This window comes from Peromyscus maniculatus, chromosome 4 (assembly GCF_049852395.1).
Source record: "Peromyscus maniculatus bairdii isolate BWxNUB_F1_BW_parent chromosome 4, HU_Pman_BW_mat_3.1, whole genome shotgun sequence".
NCBI lineage: Eukaryota > Metazoa > Chordata > Mammalia > Rodentia > Cricetidae > Peromyscus > Peromyscus maniculatus.
This window is the reverse complement of record NC_134855.1, coordinates 124346347-124367216: the sequence shown is the minus strand read 5'-3', so window position 1 is coordinate 124367216 and position 20870 is coordinate 124346347. Positions and strand designations below refer to the sequence as shown.

General features: G+C 42.9%; 1 protein-coding gene across 5 annotated transcripts in view; it reads right to left on the bottom strand.

Moving 5' to 3' along the window:
* Cfap61 (cilia and flagella associated protein 61) overlaps positions 1-20870 on the bottom strand; it is a 302729-nt gene that overhangs the window by 10835 nt on the left and 271024 nt on the right. For all 5 annotated transcript variants that reach the window (XM_076570780.1, XM_076570781.1, XM_076570783.1 and 2 more), the window contains one exon: positions 2514-2604. In XM_076570780.1, coding sequence (XP_076426895.1) covers positions 2514-2604 — 91 coding nt within the window. The remainder of the gene's footprint in view (positions 1-2513; positions 2605-20870) is intronic.

Here is a 20870-nt window from a genome sequence, read left to right as displayed (position 1 = left end):
TTTAGACAGTGGTGTAAACGGTGTGGTATCATACAGAATAGTCTCATTGTCCTAAGGGACCCTCTGTGCTCACCTGTTCACCCAGGCGTCTTTCATTCCTCTAAACCCAGGAAAATCAATATTTTAGGAAATTGAATTTTATCGAAGAAAATATGGTCTATTGGTAACAATTATGCTACAATATTTTTAAGCTCTCTGCTTTCCAGTATTTACCCCAGAAACAGGCTACTAACAAGAAGACGCTATGTATATCTTAAACCCCCCGAGTGCTGTGGAAAGCATTAACCAAGGAGCTCAAGTGTGGGGTTAAAAGAGCTTCATTGGTGTCACTCGGGGACAGATGAGTCTTCACTCCAGGGAGAGGAGGGGAGGTGTCCAAGGCGTTGGACATAAAGAGGCAGTAAGCACTAGGTTTGTTATGGTGGTTCAGATCTCAACCTGAGCTGACCTTCTCCAGGCTCCAGGATGGAGCTCAGGGCCTGTGTGCCCTGTACCCATCTTTAATATAGTTGGCTCTCCATAGCCACACCAGCAGACTCACACCAGCAGATTCACACCAGCAGATTCACACCAGCAGACTCACACCAGCAGATTCACACCAGCAGATCCACACCAACAGATTCAGATCAGCAGATTCACACCAGCACACTCACATCAGCAGGTTCACACCAGCAGACTCACACTAGCAGATCCACACCAGCAGATTCATTGAACAAGGGACCAAAAATACTTGGAAGACATTACACCTATATTGGCAGTGTCCATGTGTTGTTTTTTTTCCTTTCATTATTCCCTAAATGGTGTGGTTCAAGCTCCACAACGTTTTAGTGGGCAATTTAAGGAATCTCCAGACGATCTGATGTATGCAGAAGAATGTGTAGGTTCTATGCAAACGCTGCTCCAGTCTATAGAAGGGGCGCAAGCATCCGAACCCAGGCTTCAGTATCCTTAGGGTATGTCAGTTGGGTTCAGGGAGTATCTACACAGACACTCCAGTTAGAATGACTTCAGTCCTGTCTGACTTCCACATTTACTCACATTGCTTCTCTCTCAAGGCCATGTGGATGGATGGGGAGCGCCCGTGCTTTTGGAGACTGTGACTTTTCAATGTCAATATTTCCTACTGACATTGACCTGCTGGGCTTTGACCTGTGTGGACCCTAAAGCATGCCATTTTGATTTAAACTCTAAATCTATGCTCCCGATCGAAATCTAGTTCAGATTAGTAAATTGCCTACATTTTGGAACAGGCTCCCGAGGAGTCGTATTGGAAACCGAGAGGTGGAGATGAGACAGTGATTTGACCCTGTATGGCCCTGGGCCTCCTTTCCCAGCTGGAGAGTGAGAACTTTGAGTTTGTTAACCAGACTACTATGTAACTAACCTATCATGGGTTATTTGATTTCAGTGTCTCCATTGGTGTAAGGTCTAGGAGGTGCCTCCACCCACCTCACAGGGTTTTGCTATGTTAAGTGAGGTGGTGTAAGCTGGGGGGCTAGAGTATGGTAAGGGCTACATAAACGACTTCACCTAGGCTGTCCAGTGTGGAGGCTCTACCACAGGACATGCAAGGCTGAAGGTTCCGGGACAGAAGAGGACATAGGAATTGTCCATTAAGACATCAGAAGGAGACAGAAACTGATAAAGGCCCAGGCATATTGTCTCTCTGAATCAAGGTGGAGTCTGGGATGGATATTCTACCTCCTTGAGAAAAGATTCTAACTTTCCTCAGACTTTCTCATCAAGAGAATTAACATGCAGTTTCACAAATACCCACTTCTCTACACAGAGGTATATGCCGATCATGGAGCTTCTGGGACATGAGGCCTAACTTCCAGATAATTCTCTACATATTAGGTAGATGTGTTAGTTATAAAATTAGTATATTCTGACACTAAGATGATTCTCTTGATTTTTTATTTCTTTTATTTTTTGCGGGGTCGGGGAGGGGAGGCAGGTCTTTTGAGACAGTCTTGTGTAGCTTAGGCAAGTCTGGAACTTGCTATGTAGCAGAGAATCATCAACTCCCAAGCTTCCTGCTTCATTGCCAAAGAGCCGCATTAGAGACACAGGCCACCAGACCTGTTTTTTTTTTTTTTTTTTTAAGCACACGCACGCATGCACGCATGCATGCACATGTACCCTCATCAATAACAGACAGAAAACTAAAGGAATGCAATTTTCATTCTAGGCAGCAGGTAAAAACAATATATATCTATATATCTAGTTTTCAGCCAACCTAGTTATCCGACCATGAAGATAAAGCTACTCATAAAAAAAAAAAATGCAAAAGCAATGTACTGTCCAGAAAAGGATTTGAGGAAAGTCACTACCCCTGAACATTACTGTCTACATTTATAGACTCCAGAGTTTATTTAAGGAAGTACAGGGGTGCTAAGAAAAAAAAAACCCACTGTGAGATGGGAATTCAGGGAAAGTCCAAATGATCATCGGCTGTCAACTGCTTACAATTTGCAAGGAATAACACCCACATATCCATTAATCACGTTTACCTGCTTGGAGTTTAAGATTTGGCGCAACTCTTTCCTGAGATCAATAAAACGATCGTGGAAGATGGCCATGCACCACGGCTCCGTGAAGTAGCTGGTAAGGGAAGAAGAGATTCAGTTAGCTGGCAACCCTCTCATTACCACTAATAAAGTATTTACCTGCTTTTTTGCCTTGATAAATTACAGTTCTGGCCCCCTTGCAATCGTTTGCTCATAAAGAGCCTCGCAGAGCAGCCTGGCCAATCAATGTTTTAAATGGATGTTCCTGATGGAAGGCCAGGTTCCGTAATTACATTTAAAGTGGTTTAATTCAGAGCTGGGGCAGGACCCAGTGAAGAATCCTGATTTTATCAGAATTTAAAAGCCTGAAGACTTGTAAAGAACGGCGTCTCCATTATCTGCCCTCATTTGAGAAAAACAGATTGCGGGATTGACTGAACTGCTGCATGAACAGATTAAATTTGGGTAGAAAATAACACAAATGTTGTTCGTCATTAAGGTTTCTGGATTAATAATGAGCAGAAAACAGGCCACCTCAGTGTCGCAGCCTGGCCTCTGCACAGCTCAGTTGATGCTTACCTGAACTGCGTGCAGGGCAGCTGTGCTTCTGTGTGCAGGCTACTAACTGGTCACTGGAGGCTGAACAGATGCCCACTTTATATGGAGCACAACACGACTCTCTGTCCTTCCCAGGGATCCCCGAAAATGTGATACATTCGTGGAAAATCTGATACATTCTTGCAATAACCAAGCACATTTACTGAATTTTAACCTTTCCTATATTGTAATGTGAAGCATCTTGGGACAGGAAACCTAACTCCCTCAGGGTCTGAGCCTGACTCCATGGGTGTCACACTCCTCTCTGAAAATGAGTTTGCTGACTCTGCCGTTGTTCACGAGTGCCATGGGTATGCACACAGGAAGAAGAAACTGGTTCCCAGCCAGAGGAGCAACAGAGGTGTAAGTCCCCAGGGTTATCAGGCACCAGCAGGTGAACATAACAGGAGTCAGTGCTTGGGTCTGCACGGCACTCGGTTGTGACCCGATTCCCTGCTTAATCGCCACCTGAAGTTCATCCAGCCTTAGCTCCACCAACACCATCTACCCCTTGCCCGCAATGCTCCCACCATGCCTCCAGGTACTAGAAAAACTGTGGGGACTCAAAGGACAGATGTCCCTTCCAACACGGAGCTTATATTCTTGCGATGACTAAGGAATGGACGGTATGTTAGACAAAGAAGACTTTATTGGGGAAAAAAGTTAAATGATGAAGAGAGCGCGGAAACTGTGGGGGTAGAAGATAATGAGAGGCTCAGTTCTGAGGCCATGGCTTGGTGAGCCAAGACCCAAGGGAAGGGAGAGGAAGTCACATGGAAACCTGAGGGGAAAGCATGCCTGAGTAGGAAGCGAGATTGTAAAACTCCTGGAGGTAGGAAGGAGCCCGGATCACCTAGGAAGGTGGGACAGAGAGTCACAAAAGCAGGGTGACAGTCTGTAGGGGAAGGATGGACAGGTCATCCACCCCTAATGGAGGTGTCTGGTCACATCCACCATTATCCCATGGGTGCAGAGCTTGGCAAATGCACGCAGTAGTCATCAAGTAAGAGGTCACTCACTGAGTGTACATTGTACTCTACCCGATTTTGACTGCTTGGCTTTAAGTTGTCTTTCCTAAGCCTAGAATGCAATTCTGCCTAAGGAGGCTAAGTATAGCAAAATGCCCTGAGAAATACAGCATCAAGAAAGGGAGAAGGAGTTGCATGTGTTGGTGAAAACCTGCAATCCCAGCTCTCAGGAGCCTGAATCAGGAGACCAGGAGGTGTTCAGGGTCAACTTGGGCCATAGGATGAGTTCGTGGCCAGCCTGAGCTACAAAGTGAAAACCTGTCTTAAAAAGCCAAGACTCAACAGCCATTTATTTTTCACATTTTGAGCATCAACAGCTGCCCACTGCCAACACAAGCCTTCCTGATCAAAACTGACAGCGCCATCCATCTATGAGTATAAGCGAATATTTAGAAGGCAGTTTGACACAATGTCCATCCATCGAAACAAGAGTAGAAGGTTGGGTAGAACCTGCTATTGTTATTTTGCTAAATGGTCATGCTGTCAAATCACCTTCTAAATAATTGTTTATACCAACAGCCCTGGGCTTCTCTGTGCAGTGGGAAGAAGTCAAGGGAGAGATGCATAACTGGTCAAAGTGCTGAGACGAAGACTGAGTGTTCAGCCCTAAACAGAACAATGTCAACCCCTCCCCCAACCCTGGAAAGAATATACAAGCCTGAGGATGGGGAGGGTGCTGTCAAATGCTGTCTTTTGACTAGGATTACAGCACCAGCTCAAATCCTACCAGAGAGCTGTTAGCTCCCCATAACATCTGTGCCACCAATGCCTCAGTGGGCATATCTTCCCCGAAAAGTTCACAGAACCTCCCAGCATTATGAAAGCTAGCCAAGAGGAGAGAAGTTTGCTGGTTGGTTTGAAATTGATCTCTCTGTGTCCTGCAGCCAGAGTATGTGGCGTCCTCAACAACAGGCTCTCACCACACAGTTATGGTGATTACCATAAGGGCATTAGCAATAGCCTGTATTGCTTTGGAGAATTCTGGAGCCTCCCTGACCAATAACCGAGAGGTTGCCCACTCCTTGCACTGTAATTTTCATTAAATAACCCATGTCTTCTGGGAGGGACACTGTCCACCCATGCAAGGTACTTCAGTTACCTTCAAACTCTTTTTAAAAAAAGCTGTGTTTTGAAATTAGCTTACTAACTATAACTAGTGTGTAGCTGAAGTTTTCTCCAGTCTTGCTCGGCTCCTGCGGCCCTGTGACTGCTTGGACTCAAGTAAACGCACAGAGGTTTATATTAATTAAAACTGCTTGGCCATTAGCTCAGACTAACTATTGATGAGCTCTTACACTTAAATTAACCCATAATTCTTATTTATGTTTAGCCACGTGGCTTGGTACCTTTTCTCAGTTCTGCCTCCACATCTTTTTCCCTCTGTGTCTTGCTTGCCACTCGTGACTCATCCCAGAATTCTCTTTTCTGCTTGTCCCACCTATACTTCCTGCCTGGATACTGGCCACTCAGCACTTTATTTATTAACCAATCAGAGCAAAAACACATTCACAGCATACAGAGTGATATCCACAGCACTAGTGGGCTTTGAGAAGGATTATTTAAAAAATACATCTTTAGTTTTGGTTAACCCATTCACTACCCCTTCCTTTCTTCCAACACCCTGCCCTCATTCCTGCTTTTCACATTTCATACCACATAGAAATCTCTAGGACATACACCAGGAACTGCATGGTTTTTGGTCAAACTGCATGTTATTTAAATCACCATAATTACAGATCATAATGCACTCTAGGTGTTGTTTTTCAATAATTATAACATTTTTCTTTACAAAAACAATTAAAGAACTAATTAAACAATTAAAGTTCCTAGCACTTTTTAAACGCATGTTACCATGCAAAACACTTTCTTCTATGAAGAGGGACCAAACAAAATCTACATAAGTATCTAGATTCATTCCTTTTTCCATGGGCAGAACAAACTCTGCAGGCTCTTGTTGGAAATTTTTCTTTCTACTCACTGGAATACATGCGGGTTCATGCCGCTTCATATCACCTGACCACCTTTTGGGTGGAACTTTTTGAGGTGCTCTTCTTGCACCCCCAGGGGAAGGACTGGACTGATTTGTCTCTGGTTCTGGAGAGCCTTCATTATTGTCATCTCTTATCCAATATCTTGCCACCAACAGCAGAAACTGTTTATACTCCACTTTTGCTTGTGGACTGAGGACACTGTACCCTCTAAATGAACTGAAAAGTCCATGGTTTATAAGGGACAGCACTACGTTTTTTTGTCCATTTCATGGTTTTCCTCAAAATGGAACAACACAACAGGAATTGATCTGCATGGTCAACGCCTTTCTTGTGAGCATTGTATTCCTTGATGCGGGTAGGTTTTACAATATTCTTTTCCATTTTTCTATTCTTTTCCCTGTTGTCAAGACAGAGGAGTCATGGATCGTTAATATCATTCAGACAACCTGCTTGCATTTCCATGCTAGGAGAAGAATGTCACCTTTTCTAGAAAATATTATGTCACCTTTCTTCATTTTTAATGTTTTTATTTTCAAATTTGACAGTTGATATAGAAATGATAGGAAAAAAGGTAGCTTATTAAATCTACTTTCATCCAAAAAACAACTACTAAAATTAGATATTTTTACATTGATATGGATTTTGGTTTATTGATATAAATTTAAAATTAATTTTGTTATACTGTATGTATATTTCTACTCTTGTTTAAGGTATTATGTTTATGCAACTCATTTAAAATTGTAATATATAATTAAGAAATATAGATTAATAGTCATCTATGATAATCAAACTTATACTCATGTTAGTTAAGTTTTTTAGGTATACAAAGATATATTTCAATTAGGTAGGTAATCTTCAAACATTTCCAAGATGTACAGAATATGGCATTTAAAATGTTTTATTAACTTAGACTTTTCTGGACAGTGAGACACGTCTGCTCCTGGCAGCACCAATTACTTCAAAGAGGATGATGGGCATTGAAGAAACTCATTATGGAGTTTGCTTACAATATAGAAAATGCTAGCCATTTGGGTAAGAAACTGCTCTTGCCTGGACTGCTTGACAGTATGTTGTAAAAACTGGACATGCAGGACCCATAGGAAAGTGATCATTGAACTTTGCCAAAACAAGGGGAGATGGTCCTTTATCTCCTACTTCACAGAAGATACTGCCAGACATTCTGCAGGACACAGAGGAAAGTGACTGATGAACTTTGCCAATAGGAGAGACAATCCTTCAAATTTCCTGCTTCACTAAAAAGTCTGCCAGAGACTCTAGGCCTGTAGGCTGAAGATGGATGCCCCAACATTACAGAGGAACTTTGGGTGACTGTCCAGGCAGCCAGATGTCTCTGTCATTTCTAGACTCTTGGAAGTTGCTTATAAGTACTTCCTGTTTACTTAGGTAATATATCCTTCTGGGGTCATTGATGGAGTTGAAGACTAGATAGTTATAATTATAATTTTCCTTAGTCATGATAAAAGATAAATTAGATATGAAACTTTGGACTCACAAAATTAGGATAAATGATAGCGTATTTTCTTTAATTTTACCAAATACAAATAGATCATATATTATAACTGTAATTCTTGCTTGATAACTGTTTTATTAGATATAATTTTACTATGTTAAAGTTAATACCTTCCTTTTTGATTAGACAGAAAAGAGGAAGTGCTGTGGGATGTCTTCCTGTATGCTGTGAATGTATGTTGCTCTCATTGGTTGATAAATAAAGCTGTTTGTCCAATGGCGAGGCAGAATAAGGTTAGGCAGTGCATTCCAACTGAAGGAGATGAATCAAGGTGGAGTGAGAAGCTGCAGGCTGCCGCCAGGAGAAGCAAGATGTGAGAGAACAATAATGTCATGAAGCCACACGGCAAAGCATAGATTAATAGGAATGGGTTGAGTTAAGATGTAAGCGCTAGCTAGCAAGAAACCATACAGTTTATATTAATTAATATAAGTCTCTGAGTGATTATCTTATAAGTGGTTGTGAAAGCTCAAGTAGGAGAGATCCGTCGGGACCATGGGGCTCGGTGGGACTGAGAGACTTCCCACTACAGGCGGTAACCCTCTCCTCTACCCAATAGTCACACAGACTCTGGTTTTGTTCTGTAGCAGCAATTGAGCAGTAGATGTACCATTGTTAATAATTGTTACAGTAAATATGGTGCCATGTGCCAAGATGGGGTCCAAGGACTGAAAGAACAGTTTCCTTCAGCAGTGTATATCTCTATATTGCAGGTATGGCCGGTGTCCCTCTTGCACACCAGCTGAACAAGTAAACCGTATTTTGTTATTTTCACTGGGTTGTACGTGCAAAATTTTAAATGTCCTCTCCATGGAATCATTTCCTCGTCCAAAGACAACGGTTGGTTTGGTTTGTGTGTTGTTTGAAATTTATGCAGGAAATAATCCAGCACAGGTGGGACCTTAAAAAGTCTCCCCGAGCGACTGGCCAATTTAGCATTATCACTGAAATACCAGAATGTCCATATTTGCTCAAATCTATGGCGACTCATTGTCTGTGGAAATATAGGGGTCCGTATCAAAGGATCTGTTGACTAACAGTCTTTCAAGATATCTTTTCTTGTTTCACCCATCAGCATAATTAGGCCGAGGGATTTCTTGATGTCCTTCTGTGTAACCAGAGACCACTTCAGTGTTCTAGACGGTGTTTTGCAGTTCATTGGGTTTGATCATTGAAATGCAATGTGTAAGTATAGTTTCTGCTCATTGCACCGTGCTCTGACCCCATGTGAGAGTAAAAAGAATCCTGAGCTGAATCACTGCGAGTCAGGGACTGGCCCTGCTTGCTGAGCTGAGATCTGTTTCTGTTCTTGTCATGACCACATACCATAGCCCATTCGCGACAGTGAACAGTTTGGGAGAAGTTTGCTTTTCCCCGAATATTGTCAGTTAAAAAGAAAAAGTGCCAATTTGTTTCCCAATTCATACTCAAAAACAGGTGATGAAAACCAGACAAGGTTGCTCGCATCTGTAATTCTACCATTTGGGAGGCGGAGGCAGGGGGATTGCCACGAGTTGAAGGCAGCCTGGGCTACATAATGAGACACTGTCTCAAAAAGCCAGAAAACCAAAACAAAGAAATAAAAAACAAAACAAAAAAGGAAGACTAGTCACTGAACAACTTCCTACCTGAATCCCTCCCTAGAAACCACAAACAGTGAGCGGGTCTCAGATTCACCACCTTCATAATGACACGTAGCATGTGGAGGACAGCCACAAGTCTCTGGATCTAAAGAGGACAGGTGACTTCCGCTTCTTTGCCAGGGGTAGGCCGGCCACTGTCTGTCCCTTTGCCAGCCACACACCTGCACCTAAGAAGCCCTGGGAAATGTCAACTTGTGGAACCTAGCTAACCATTTCTGGTCGATGTGGCCCAATCATTGAAACATTGATTAGCCTTATCTACAGCGCCCTGGGTTATTGACAGACACAAAGACACTGGATGGGACTCTGACAACCTGGAAAGCAGATCCACACCATCGCTGTAGGGCGTCCCACTCATTGGCCCCAGAGAGAAGCACAACACCTCTGTGGGGAAACTCCTGGGCTCCTGCCATGTCTGGTGTCTGGTGTTAGCCACTATGCCTGACCAGAAACCATACTTTCAGAGAATTAGCCAGTATCTCTGTCTGCTGTCCATCTGTTTCTCAGAGTCTTGGATACCCAGTTCAGGAAAACTTAGAAGGTGGAACGTGTGCTGTAGCCGGGGCTGTAGCTAAGTTGTAGAGTGCATGCCTAGCATGAGTGAGCCGTGGGTTCAAATCCAGTACTGGGGGAGGGAGGGAGGGAGGGATAAATGTGTCTAAGATCCTTGTGGATCCAGCCACAGACCATGACCTCCATGGAGACAAAGCAATCAAAATGATACGCCTCCTTGGCTGCCCTGCTGATGTGGACACAGGAAGCCACGGGGTGACGGCGGGCCAGCACACCTCTGCTCAGGCATGCTGCTACACCCAGTTCCTCCTTTACTGACGTCCCTTTTCTGCTGTGGATATCGCTCTGTATAAATAAACACTGATTGGCTGGTAGCCAGACAGGAAGTATAGGTGGGACTAACAGAGAGGAGAATTGAGGGAACAGGAAGGCAGAGAGAGGGACTACCTGGAGTCACTGCCAGGACAAGGAAGATATAAGGTACCAATAAGCCATGAGCCATGTGGCAAAGTATAGATTAATAGAAATGGACTAAATGTAAGAGTAAGAGCTAGACAATGATAGGCCTGAGCTAATGGCCAAGCAGTTTAGATAATGTAAGAGTCGGTGTGTTTATTTTATAAGTGGGCTCCGGGACTGGTGGGACTTGGTGGGACTGGGAGAGAAATGCTCTACCAACAGCTTTCTTCTTGTTGCTGCACGGCCACTTGTTAGCGTATGTGACACCCAAGTGAGGCTCTCGTACTGCCCAGCCTCAGCACTTTTAACTTTAAAATGGGTGCAGTGATGGTCCTTCCCTCAAAACCTTTGTGTCAGAGTTCAAGGAGACACAGACGCCACTCAGCCTTGCCCACTCTCCTCACTGCTGTCCCACCCAACGGCCTTATCTTACCCCTCAGTCTAAGACGCTGCCAGTCCCTTCCCTGGGGGAGTCTGAAACGAAAGACATTGCTCAAATACGTGTTGGCTGCTTAATTCAAAGAACGCCTTCCTTTGCCACTGTGGTTTTCTTCTCGGGGGCTGTTCTCCCTCCCTCCAGGGACATCAGCATCAATTAATTCACCAGCAATTTTATAGAGCAGTAAACGTAAGAGGGGTGTCATGAGGAGTCTTTGTGAGGTTCTCTGCACTGAAGCCTCGGTGGAAAGAAAGAATAAATTAAGTGGCGATTGTAAAACTGAGGCTTTGGTTTGCTTTCTTTCCTTCCCTCTTCCTGCCCCGTTTTCCTCCTCTTCCTCCTGCCTGGTTTTGTTGTTCTTTGTTTTGTTTGCTTTGGTGTTATTTCTGTTCTGAGGAGGTGGACAGTCCACACTTTCTGCTTAAATGAACCTGCTCACTTGTTCAATGAGCCAAGTAAATCAAAATGGCTGGCTGCGCTACGGTGACCGTCCGGGAAAGGGGGCTGGGGTGAAGACTCAGGAACTCAGGAGCTCCATGGCTTGGATTCCATCCTGAGCTCTCTGACTCCCTGTCTGACTTGCAGAGTGAATGGCTTTGCTGCAGAAACGCACACTGCCTTTAGACCTAAAAAGTTTGCTTCGGTTGGCATTTACCTGCGTATGGTATCACCTGTCGACCCATCAACAGTGAAGGCAGCTGACCTTGGTAGGTACCACTGGTGGCATCCGCAGTCAGGGGTGGGACTGGGCTTCAGTTCTAAGTACTCCCCCCTTATTTTATCTCTGATGTTTCTTTGTGCATCTCCCATTTAGTAGGAGCATTCATCTAGTCGGCACGACAATCCAGCAGCCCATGGCTGTCCAGCTACTAATGTTGATGCTGTATAAGCTCAGGCCTAATGGTCTGAGGCAAGGTTGGCATTTAGTTTGGCTCAGCAGGAAAAGGGATGCTCTTAGGGCTCTGGCCTCCCCTTCCTGCCCTTTCCCTCTTACTTTGCTCCTCTTCATAGAAAGCCCGGTCGTTTTCTTTAATTAGGCCACCGGGAGCCCGGCTAACGTCAGTCCTCAGAGCCACTCAGCCTTGCTCCAACCTCACCCATTTCCTATCTATTTTCTGTAAGGGAAGCAAAAAAAGTGTCTGTGTGCACAGAGAATGCCCCAGGAAACTCGCAGGAGCCAGGAGGAATTGCCTTTTGAGAGACCAAGGCCACAAGGACCAGTAAACCCCAGACAGAGATTTTGTTGTCTCTTTTTTTCCCTTTGGTTAAATTAATTGCCCTCTACATTTTTAAGAGTGCTTAGTAGAAATACCATTAGCCAGTGAAGACAGGATACACTTCAGACACGTTTAAAAGAGTGAAGTAACAAACGCATGTTGGACAGAATTCCCTTCCACAATGGGCTTTTTAAAATAATGTGCTCCTGGGTTTCATGGGAGTCTTGTAGGTACAATAAAAACCAGAAGCAGCTCTCGCATCTCTGACTCCAGGGATTTAGGGTGTGCAGATCTAACAATGGGGCAGACATGTCTTCTCTGTGCTCTTTCTCTTTTCTGTGGTGCTGAGGATCAAACCTTGCACAGACTAGGCAAGGACTAAACTCCACCCCTTCCTTGCTTGAAGGATGGAAGGGTAATTAGAATATTCTGCTTCTATTCTCTGCCCCACAACAGTGTGGTTAACGGATTACAACCTGTGGACGACTGAAAACCCCGAAGCCCATGCTACAATGAATGAACGAATAAACACAGAGGGAAGGAGAGGTATTTCTTCTTGTGGCCGCCTGCAGAATGATGAAGATAGGATGAATAAGGAATTAGGGAAAAGCCACTATTTGGCCAGCAGCACAGTAATACCTGAATCGGGTTAGAAGAGTCAATCGATACTCTAACATGGTGTGTGTGTGTGTGTGTGTGTGTGTGTGGGGTAACCACGAAAACCACGATACTTTCACAGCCTCAAGGCACCGCTGACTAATTACCGAGGTAAGGGAGTACATTTCCAGGGAAGCAGGCCCAGCTCTGCTCTACTGTGACTCCATTAACGGGAGGAATGAAAGGGTGACAGCATCCTAGGACTCCTAATGCAATAGCCAAGCAGGGTGCAGGCCTGTGGCTCCTTCCGAGACACACAACCTGAAAAGAATGGGGACGTGACAGCCAAACCAGAGTGGCAAGGTTCTCCAGAACTACGGACTTGCAGTTTGGTTTTGTTTTTCCGCTTTTTGTCCCCCCCCCCCCCCTTACAGGGTCTTACAATGTAACCCTGGCTGTCCTGGAATTCACCATCTAGATCAGGCTAGCCTCTAACTTACAGAGATCTGCCTGCCTTTGCCTTCTGAGTGCTGGGATTTAAAGGTGTGTGCTAGCACGACCAGGTGGACCCGCAGCTTTCAGAAGTGAGAGTCGTGGACAGAAAAGGCTATAGCATTGTTCCCGGTTGGAGAAGTTTGAGTAGAGAAGGCATTTCAGGAGTTCCCAAAAGGCATCCTGAGTAAGAAGAAGGGCCGGAGGATGGCAGTGAGCAAGATTCAAAGGACTGAAGATTCAAATCTGTGTTGAAGTAATGTCATTTTTAAATTCTGACGGCTAGGCCAGAGGGGTGGCTTAGTGATTTACAACACTTGCCACCAAGACTAACAATCTGAGTTGGATTTCCAGGATCCTTGTGCTGGAAGGAGATTCCCACAAGTTGTCCTCTGAACGCCACACATGTGCTGTGGCAATGCGCACCTAAACACACATACCAACATACAATAAATAAACGATTTCAATAAAGAATTAAATACAATTCTGAGACCCAGGTGGGACTAATGCAAGAATGCTGTTATTCTTAGAAGACAGGGTAGTATTCAGAAGCAAGGGGTTTCACATAGGTGACTCGCCTCCAAGCCATATGAAATAGTTGTGTCTTTTCCATGGAGAAGGTGAGTAAGTGTGTGTGTGTGTGTGTGTGTGTGTGTGTGTGTGTGTGTGTGTGTGTATGTTTATGTGTGTTTGTGTATTGTGTGTGTGTGTTTGTGTGTGTGTGTGTAAAGGGGTGCATGGGAGAGAAAATTATGAAGCAAGTGTGATATGCTGTTTATATAGAGAAAATCTAAGTGAAGGCCTAAGTTATTCTTCATTATATTTCTGTCACCTTTTGGAAGTCTCGTGTTACTAGGGAACAAAAGTGAATGAAGGCAGTCACTAGGTATTTTATTTCTTTATCGTGTTACATTTAATGATGAGGTGACCACAGAGCCAAGCTTTCAAGCCTGTGTTCCCTGATTTCAGTGTCCAGGCCAGGTTTGGGAGGGCGCCACAGAGAGGACTTACACTGTGCGCACAGGGGCAGGCGAATCTGAGGGAATGGCCAGAATGCAGCTGGCTGGCCACTGGAGGGACACTCTCTACTCCCAGTGAAAGGGCATTCTCCACTTCAGTGAAATCTAGAGCTCTTTCTTTACAACTCGAAGGGATGTGCGATCACATTGGAGAACTCTGTATTTTAAGTAAAAGACTGGGGTGCAGAGCAAAAATTACCCAGACCCCTATGGTCTGGCCTGGGGGCCACAAGCCACCTGCAGCCACCAGGCCTTTGTAAAGTGTACCCTCTGCCAGATGTACTGCAGGCACAGAATGAACTCCCCCCATAGTCAGAGACCCATGCAAAGGAAAGAAATAACATCTAATTAATAGTTGTTTTTAGTTTTAGGTAATATAAGGACAATCATTTTGGCTAGAATTGGATTAAATAAAAAATACTTTCTTCATTTCCTCTGCTCCTCTGGTCTCCAGTCTCCTCCCTGCCTTCCTGCAGTCCTGGCAGATGGAACCCCATGCCTCACTCCAGATAGTCAAGGTCTACCCCTGTGTCGCACCCCAGTCCTCACCTGCTTCTTTTAATACTTTTTAAAAAGTTAGTTTTCTGGGTCTTGCACAGCACTGAAATGGATTAAAGGGGTAAATAAAAAAAAAAAGTCGGTATTTGTTGAAATCCCATTGAGAGAAACATTTCAGGTACAAGGATGAACATGCTGTGGTCCATATGGAGCAGCTAGCCACAAGGAGAACAGTGCAATAGCATCATAATATTGTATCCCTAGAGAACAAGTGCCATGGATGAGCCACAGGGAGTTGACTCCAGGGGCATTTGGCAGGCTGTACAGAAGCCTGGGAGGACTCAATGTCCACCAAGGTATTCCAGTCAGAAGGAGTAGTATGGGGATACCCACAGTGGTGTGAGGGATGCTGGGAAGGAGAGATGGTCTGAAGGCTTTAATGTCCAGCCCGATGCAAGGTGAGAGGCAGTGGGTCTGGATAAGTTCTAGGTGTCCATCTGTGGAAGATTATGGAAAGGTTTAACAAGGGTGCTGTAGACAGTCTATGTATACTCTAGAGCAGATTCTCGGAGGCAGTGTGGTATTGCAGAATATTTGTTTACACTGTGTGAAGATGTGTCACTGTGTTTGGTTTAATAAAGAGCTGAATGGCCAATAGCTAGGCAGGAGATTATAGGCAGGACTTCCAGGCAGAGAGGGGGGATGGGAAATGAATCTAGGCACACAGGAGACATCAGGTATACACTCAAGAAGTAGGACATACAGTACAGAGGAGAGGTAACTGAGCCATGTGGCAGAATGTCCATTAATGAAAACACATTAATTTAAGTTCTAAGAGCTAGTTGGGAATAAGTCTAAGTTAAAGGCCAAGCTTTCATAATTAATAATAAGTCTCCATGTCATTATTTGTGGGCTGGCAGTCCAAAGAAAGTCCAACTACATTTGGTGCCCAATGCACAGCATGTAAATCAACATAGGATCTGAGAAAGCCCCCCCTCAACAAAAAAAAATCTGAGCATAGAGTCAGATGTGGCTTCCAGGCAACCTGGGTCTCTCAACCAGGCCCAGTGCTTGAAGTGTACGGAGCCATGGCTCCTTCAATACAGCCAAGCACTTGAGCAGCCTGCATGCTACTTGGGTGGGAGACTAGATAGAAATGCCTTCTGCAGCACAGACCCAGGAGCTTCCCAGAGCTGGCACAGTTAGGCTGAGGGAGCCAGAGCCAGATGCCAGCACTGTGTGCTAAGCTAGGTGTGCCGCAGAGGGCCTCACTGCCACCTAACAGTTTAAGGACTCACATGGTCATAAAACACTGTAGGCACTTAGTAAAGCTAAGTCCAGACTGAAAAAAAAAACCCTGAACAGGTTACTGTGTGCTTGAAAATGTGCTTAGATGCTGAAGAAAAAGAGGAAATAGGTATAGACAGACATAGAAAAAAAATGAAAATAATAAAGTAAAAATCTTTAAAGAGTAAAGTAATATAAAAATAAACCATGTAAGGATAGGAAACACACAAGGCATCTAGATCCTATATGTTGCTTTGATGACTTTGAATTTTTTAAATGCTAATGAACAAAGGAAAAATGCTGCTGAGAGACATTGGATTGTAAAACAAAACAAAACAAAACAAAACAAAACAAAACAAAACAAAAACCTGATAAATTAAACCAGCCTATATATATATATATATATATATATATATTTTTTTTTTTTTTTTTTGGTTTTTCGAGACAGGGTTTCTCTGTGTAGCTTTGCGGCTTTGCGCCTTTCCTGGAGCTCACTTGGTAGCCCAGGCTGGCCTCGAACTCACAGAGATCCACCTGGCTCTGCCTCCCGAGTGCTGGGATTAAAGGCGTGCGCCACCAACGCCCGGCATCAGCCTATATATTTTAAGGATGTCTTAAATTCAGAGTGGAAGTCGGGGAATGTGTTGTGTTGGGGCAGAGGCCTTATCTTTGTTTCCACAGGAAACAAATAGTTATGGATTCTTTTAAAATTAATGAAGACCAGATTTGATTGGGGGAGACCTCCCGAAAATCTTAGCTACAGATGTAAAGGAAGAAACCAAGAAAAACTATAAGACAGGTGATGTATAAGCTCATCCCTCTACTATGGGAACAGTTCTGAGACTGGATGATAAATCTTGTTAGCTACAGAGTCCTCATGACTTATTATTGCATGCCTTTCTTTTTCTTTTTTCTTTCTTTCTTCCTTTCTTTCCTTCCTTCCTTCCTTCCTTCCTTCCTTCCTTCCTTCCTTCCTTCCTTTCTTTTTCTTTCAAGATTTAATTACTATGTATATAGTGTTCTGCCTGCACACCAGAAGAGGACACCAGATCTCATTACAGATGGTTGTGAGTCACCATGTGGTTGCTGGGAATTGAACTCATGACCTCTGGAAGAGCAGCCAGTGCTCTTAACCCCTGAGCCATCTCTCCAGCCAAGCCATTCTTTCATATAACATGGATAGAGGTTTGGTTATACAGTCCGATAAACTTATAGAGTTGACACATGCCTTTTACCTGCTCAAACATATAACAAAAAAATCTTTAACTAACTTGTGCACACCACACATTCCATACTTGTGTTAATGTATGTTACCTTTAAAAGTTTGTGTGTTTTCAGAAAAAAAGAAACAGATACTAATGAAGACAAGTAGCCCAGATGATCCAGCCTCTCAGAATGTCTCTGTTATAACTTCCTCAAAAGTCTGCATCCAAAACAACTTCAAAGCAGCTAGCTAAGATGATCCATCCTCAGACTATTCCAGCCAGGACTTCAGATAAGATCTACACTTTCCCATCACACAGAGACTGGACAACAGCTATTTCTCCCAGGACTTGAAAATTATCCCAATTTTCTCAGGGCCCCTCTAAAGATGCTGTCACCCCCAGACAACGGTGTTGTGGTATATTTGTATATTCTATGAAAATGGATTGCTGTGATTGGTGTAATAAAAAGCTGAATGTCCAATAGATAGGCAGGAGGTATAGGCAGGACTTCTAGGCAGAGGACACTGGAAAAAAGGCAGTGGAGTCACTGGCTAGACACCAAGGAAGCAGCATGGGCAGTATGGAGAGATGAGGTAATGAGCCACACGATAGAATATAGATTAAAATACATGGGTTAATGTTGTAAAATATTATTTTAAGGTGTGGTGCTTTTGTTTATGTTGTATTTGTTTAACTCTGTGAAGCTGTATTACTGTGCCTGTCTAAAACATCTGATGGTCTAATAAAAAGCTGAATGGCTAATAGTCAGGCAGGAGAAAGGATAGGTGGAACTAGCAGGCAGAGAGAATATATAGAAGAAGAAATCTGGGAGGAGAAGAAGAAGGAGCAGGAGAAAAGGAGGAGGACATCAAGGGCCATCCATCCAGCTACACAGCTATACAGCAAGCCACAGAACAAGAAGTAATGAAAGGTACACAGAAATAGAGAAAGGCAAAAACTCAGAGGCAAAAGATAAATGGGATAATTTAAGAAAAGCTGGCTAGAAACAAGCCAAGCTAAGATTGGGCATTTATAATTAAGAATAAGTCTCCATGTGTGATTTATTTGGGCGCTGGGTGGTGGGCCCTCCAAAAGAGCAAAAACAACAACAACAGATTAATTTAAGTTATAAGATCTAGTGGGACAAGCCTAAGCTAAGGCTGAGCTTTCATACTTAATAGTAAGTCTCCATGTCGTTATTTGTGAGCTGGCGTCCCAAAGAAAAATCTGACTACAAAGCAGGAAGCAGTCTAGAGAATACAACATCCACATTCCCAAGAGGTTGGGTGAGTGGTTTTTGGTCGTTTGGTGGATTATGGATGTTTGTCATCATTTGGGGGATGGTTGCAAATTGTTACTGGTCATGTTGGGGAGGAAACTAAGCAAGGGAGGCTGGATTCTAGGATCTCTTTCTGAAAAGAAAAAGGGGGAATATAGGAATGATAGGATAAAAGAATAGATTATGAATATAATTTTAAACATTTAAAAAAAACAATTATTAATCTCAATTATTTTATGTTGGTATGGATTTTTGTATATTAATACAAATTTAAAGTTATTTTTGTTATAAGATAATGTATATATATATCTCTACCATTGTTTAAGGTATTTTAGTATATTGATATAAATTTAAGATTATTTTTGTTATTATATATATATATATATATATATATATATATATATATATATGTTTCTACTCTTGTTTAAGGTATTGTACCTATGTAGCTCACTTAAAAATGCAATGTTAAGTTCTAGTCCTTGAAAACTATTATTACAAACTGTTTAGGATAATTAAGAAGTGCAGGTTAGTAGTTAATCATTTATAATAATCAAATTGTAGTCATGCTAGGTGTGCTTTCAAGGTTAAACAGATACATGTTAGATAGACAGTTGGTCTTCAAACACTTCAGAGATCCATAGACTATGACATTTAAGATGTTTTAATAACATAAGGCTTTTCATGACAGTGAGATAGGTCTGCTCCTGGCAATATCAATCTACTTTAAAAAAATTATGGGCATTGAAGAACCTCCATATGGAGTTTGCTTTCAATGTCGCAAAGCTAGCCACTGGGTAAGAAATTGCCCTTGCCTCAACTGCTGACAGTATGTTGTCCAAATTGGACAAGCAGGACACAAAAGAAGGAGACTACTGAACATTGCCAAGACAAGGATAGTCCTTCAAAATTCCTGTTTCACAGAAAAGTCTGTCAGATATTCTAGGCCTGTAGGCTGAAGATGGATGCCCCAACATTGCAGAGGAACCTTGGGTGACTGTCCAGATAGCCAGATGTCTCTGTCATTTCTATAGTTTGGGAATTTGTTTGCTATGCACTTCCTGTTTACTCAGGTAATAGTATAGCCTTCTTGAGTCTCTGATGGGATTGAAGACTAGATAGTAATCATTACAGTTTTCCTTGTTACCAGATTCAGAAAAAAGAAACTCACAAAAGAGGTGTAAAGTATATAAGGTTGAGAGACATAAAAGCTTAAGTTGCTTATCTAAGAAAATATTTTAAGATCTAAAAGGATTTTTTAAAGCTGGTAATACAAGTTATGATAGAAAGTGGTTTAGGTATAAAACTTTGGACTCACTAAATAGGATAGATAATACAGTACTTTAATTCAAATTTGCCAAATACAAATGGTCATTGTGAATGTAATTCTTACCTGATAATTGTCCTTATCATATATAGTTTTATTATGTTAGAATTAAAAACTTTTCTTTTTATTTAGACAATATCTGATCATTCTTTTGGGGGGGCATTTTGAGACAGGGTTTCTCTGTAGCTTTGGAGCCTGTCCTGGACTACCTCTGCAGACCAGGTTGGCCTCGAACTCACAGAGATCCACCTGCCTCTGCCTCCCAAGTACTGGGATTACAGGCATGCACCACCACCGCCCAGCAATAATTGTTCTTATTGTATATAGTTTTACTGTATTAAGAGTAAAATTTTCCTTCTTATTTAGACAAAAAGGGGGAGATGTTGTGGAATATTTGTTTACACTGTGTGAAGTGTCACTGTGATTGGTTTAATAAAGAGCTGAATGACCAATAGCTAGGCATGAGAGAATAGGCAGGACTTCTGGGCAGAGAGAAAAATGGGAGATGAATCTAGGCATGCAGGAGATGCCATGGAGAGAAGTCAGACATATGGTACAGAGAAGAGGTAATGAAGCCATGTGGCAGAATGTAGATTCATAAAAACAGATTAATTTAAGTTATAAGAGCTAGCTGGGAACAAGTCTAAGCTAAAGGCCAGACTTTTATAATTAATAATAAGTCTCTGTGTCACTATTTGTGGGCTGGCAGCCCAAGGAAAGCCTAACTACAGTGTGGAATATGAGGTGGAATGGAGTAAGGGCAGATGAAGGCATTTGAGGACTGTGGCTGCACAGGATGGGAGGAAATCCTGGGACGTGGAGTGGTGCACCTCTGCTATCCGAACCCCTTAGAACAGTGGTTCTCAACCTATGGATTATGACCCTCATAGGGGTCACATATCTGATAGTCTGGATGCCAGATATTTATATTGCAACTCATGACAGTAGCAAAATTACAGTTATGAAATGATTTTTTTGGTTGGGGGTCACCACAATGTAACGAACTGTATTAAAGGGTCACAGCATTAGGAAAGTTGAGGACCATGGCCTTAGAAGGTGGACGGTTTGTGAATTGCTGGACTTAAGTACAAAGGGGATGTCACAGACATGCCCAACTTCCTGGCTTAGGGAATGGCAGTGCAGCAGGGATATGGAAAAGTGGATAGGGGAAAAAGAGAGTTGATGAGTTCATTTATTTTTAAAGGTGATATGGAGACAGAGGTGCTTACAGAAGAACAAAG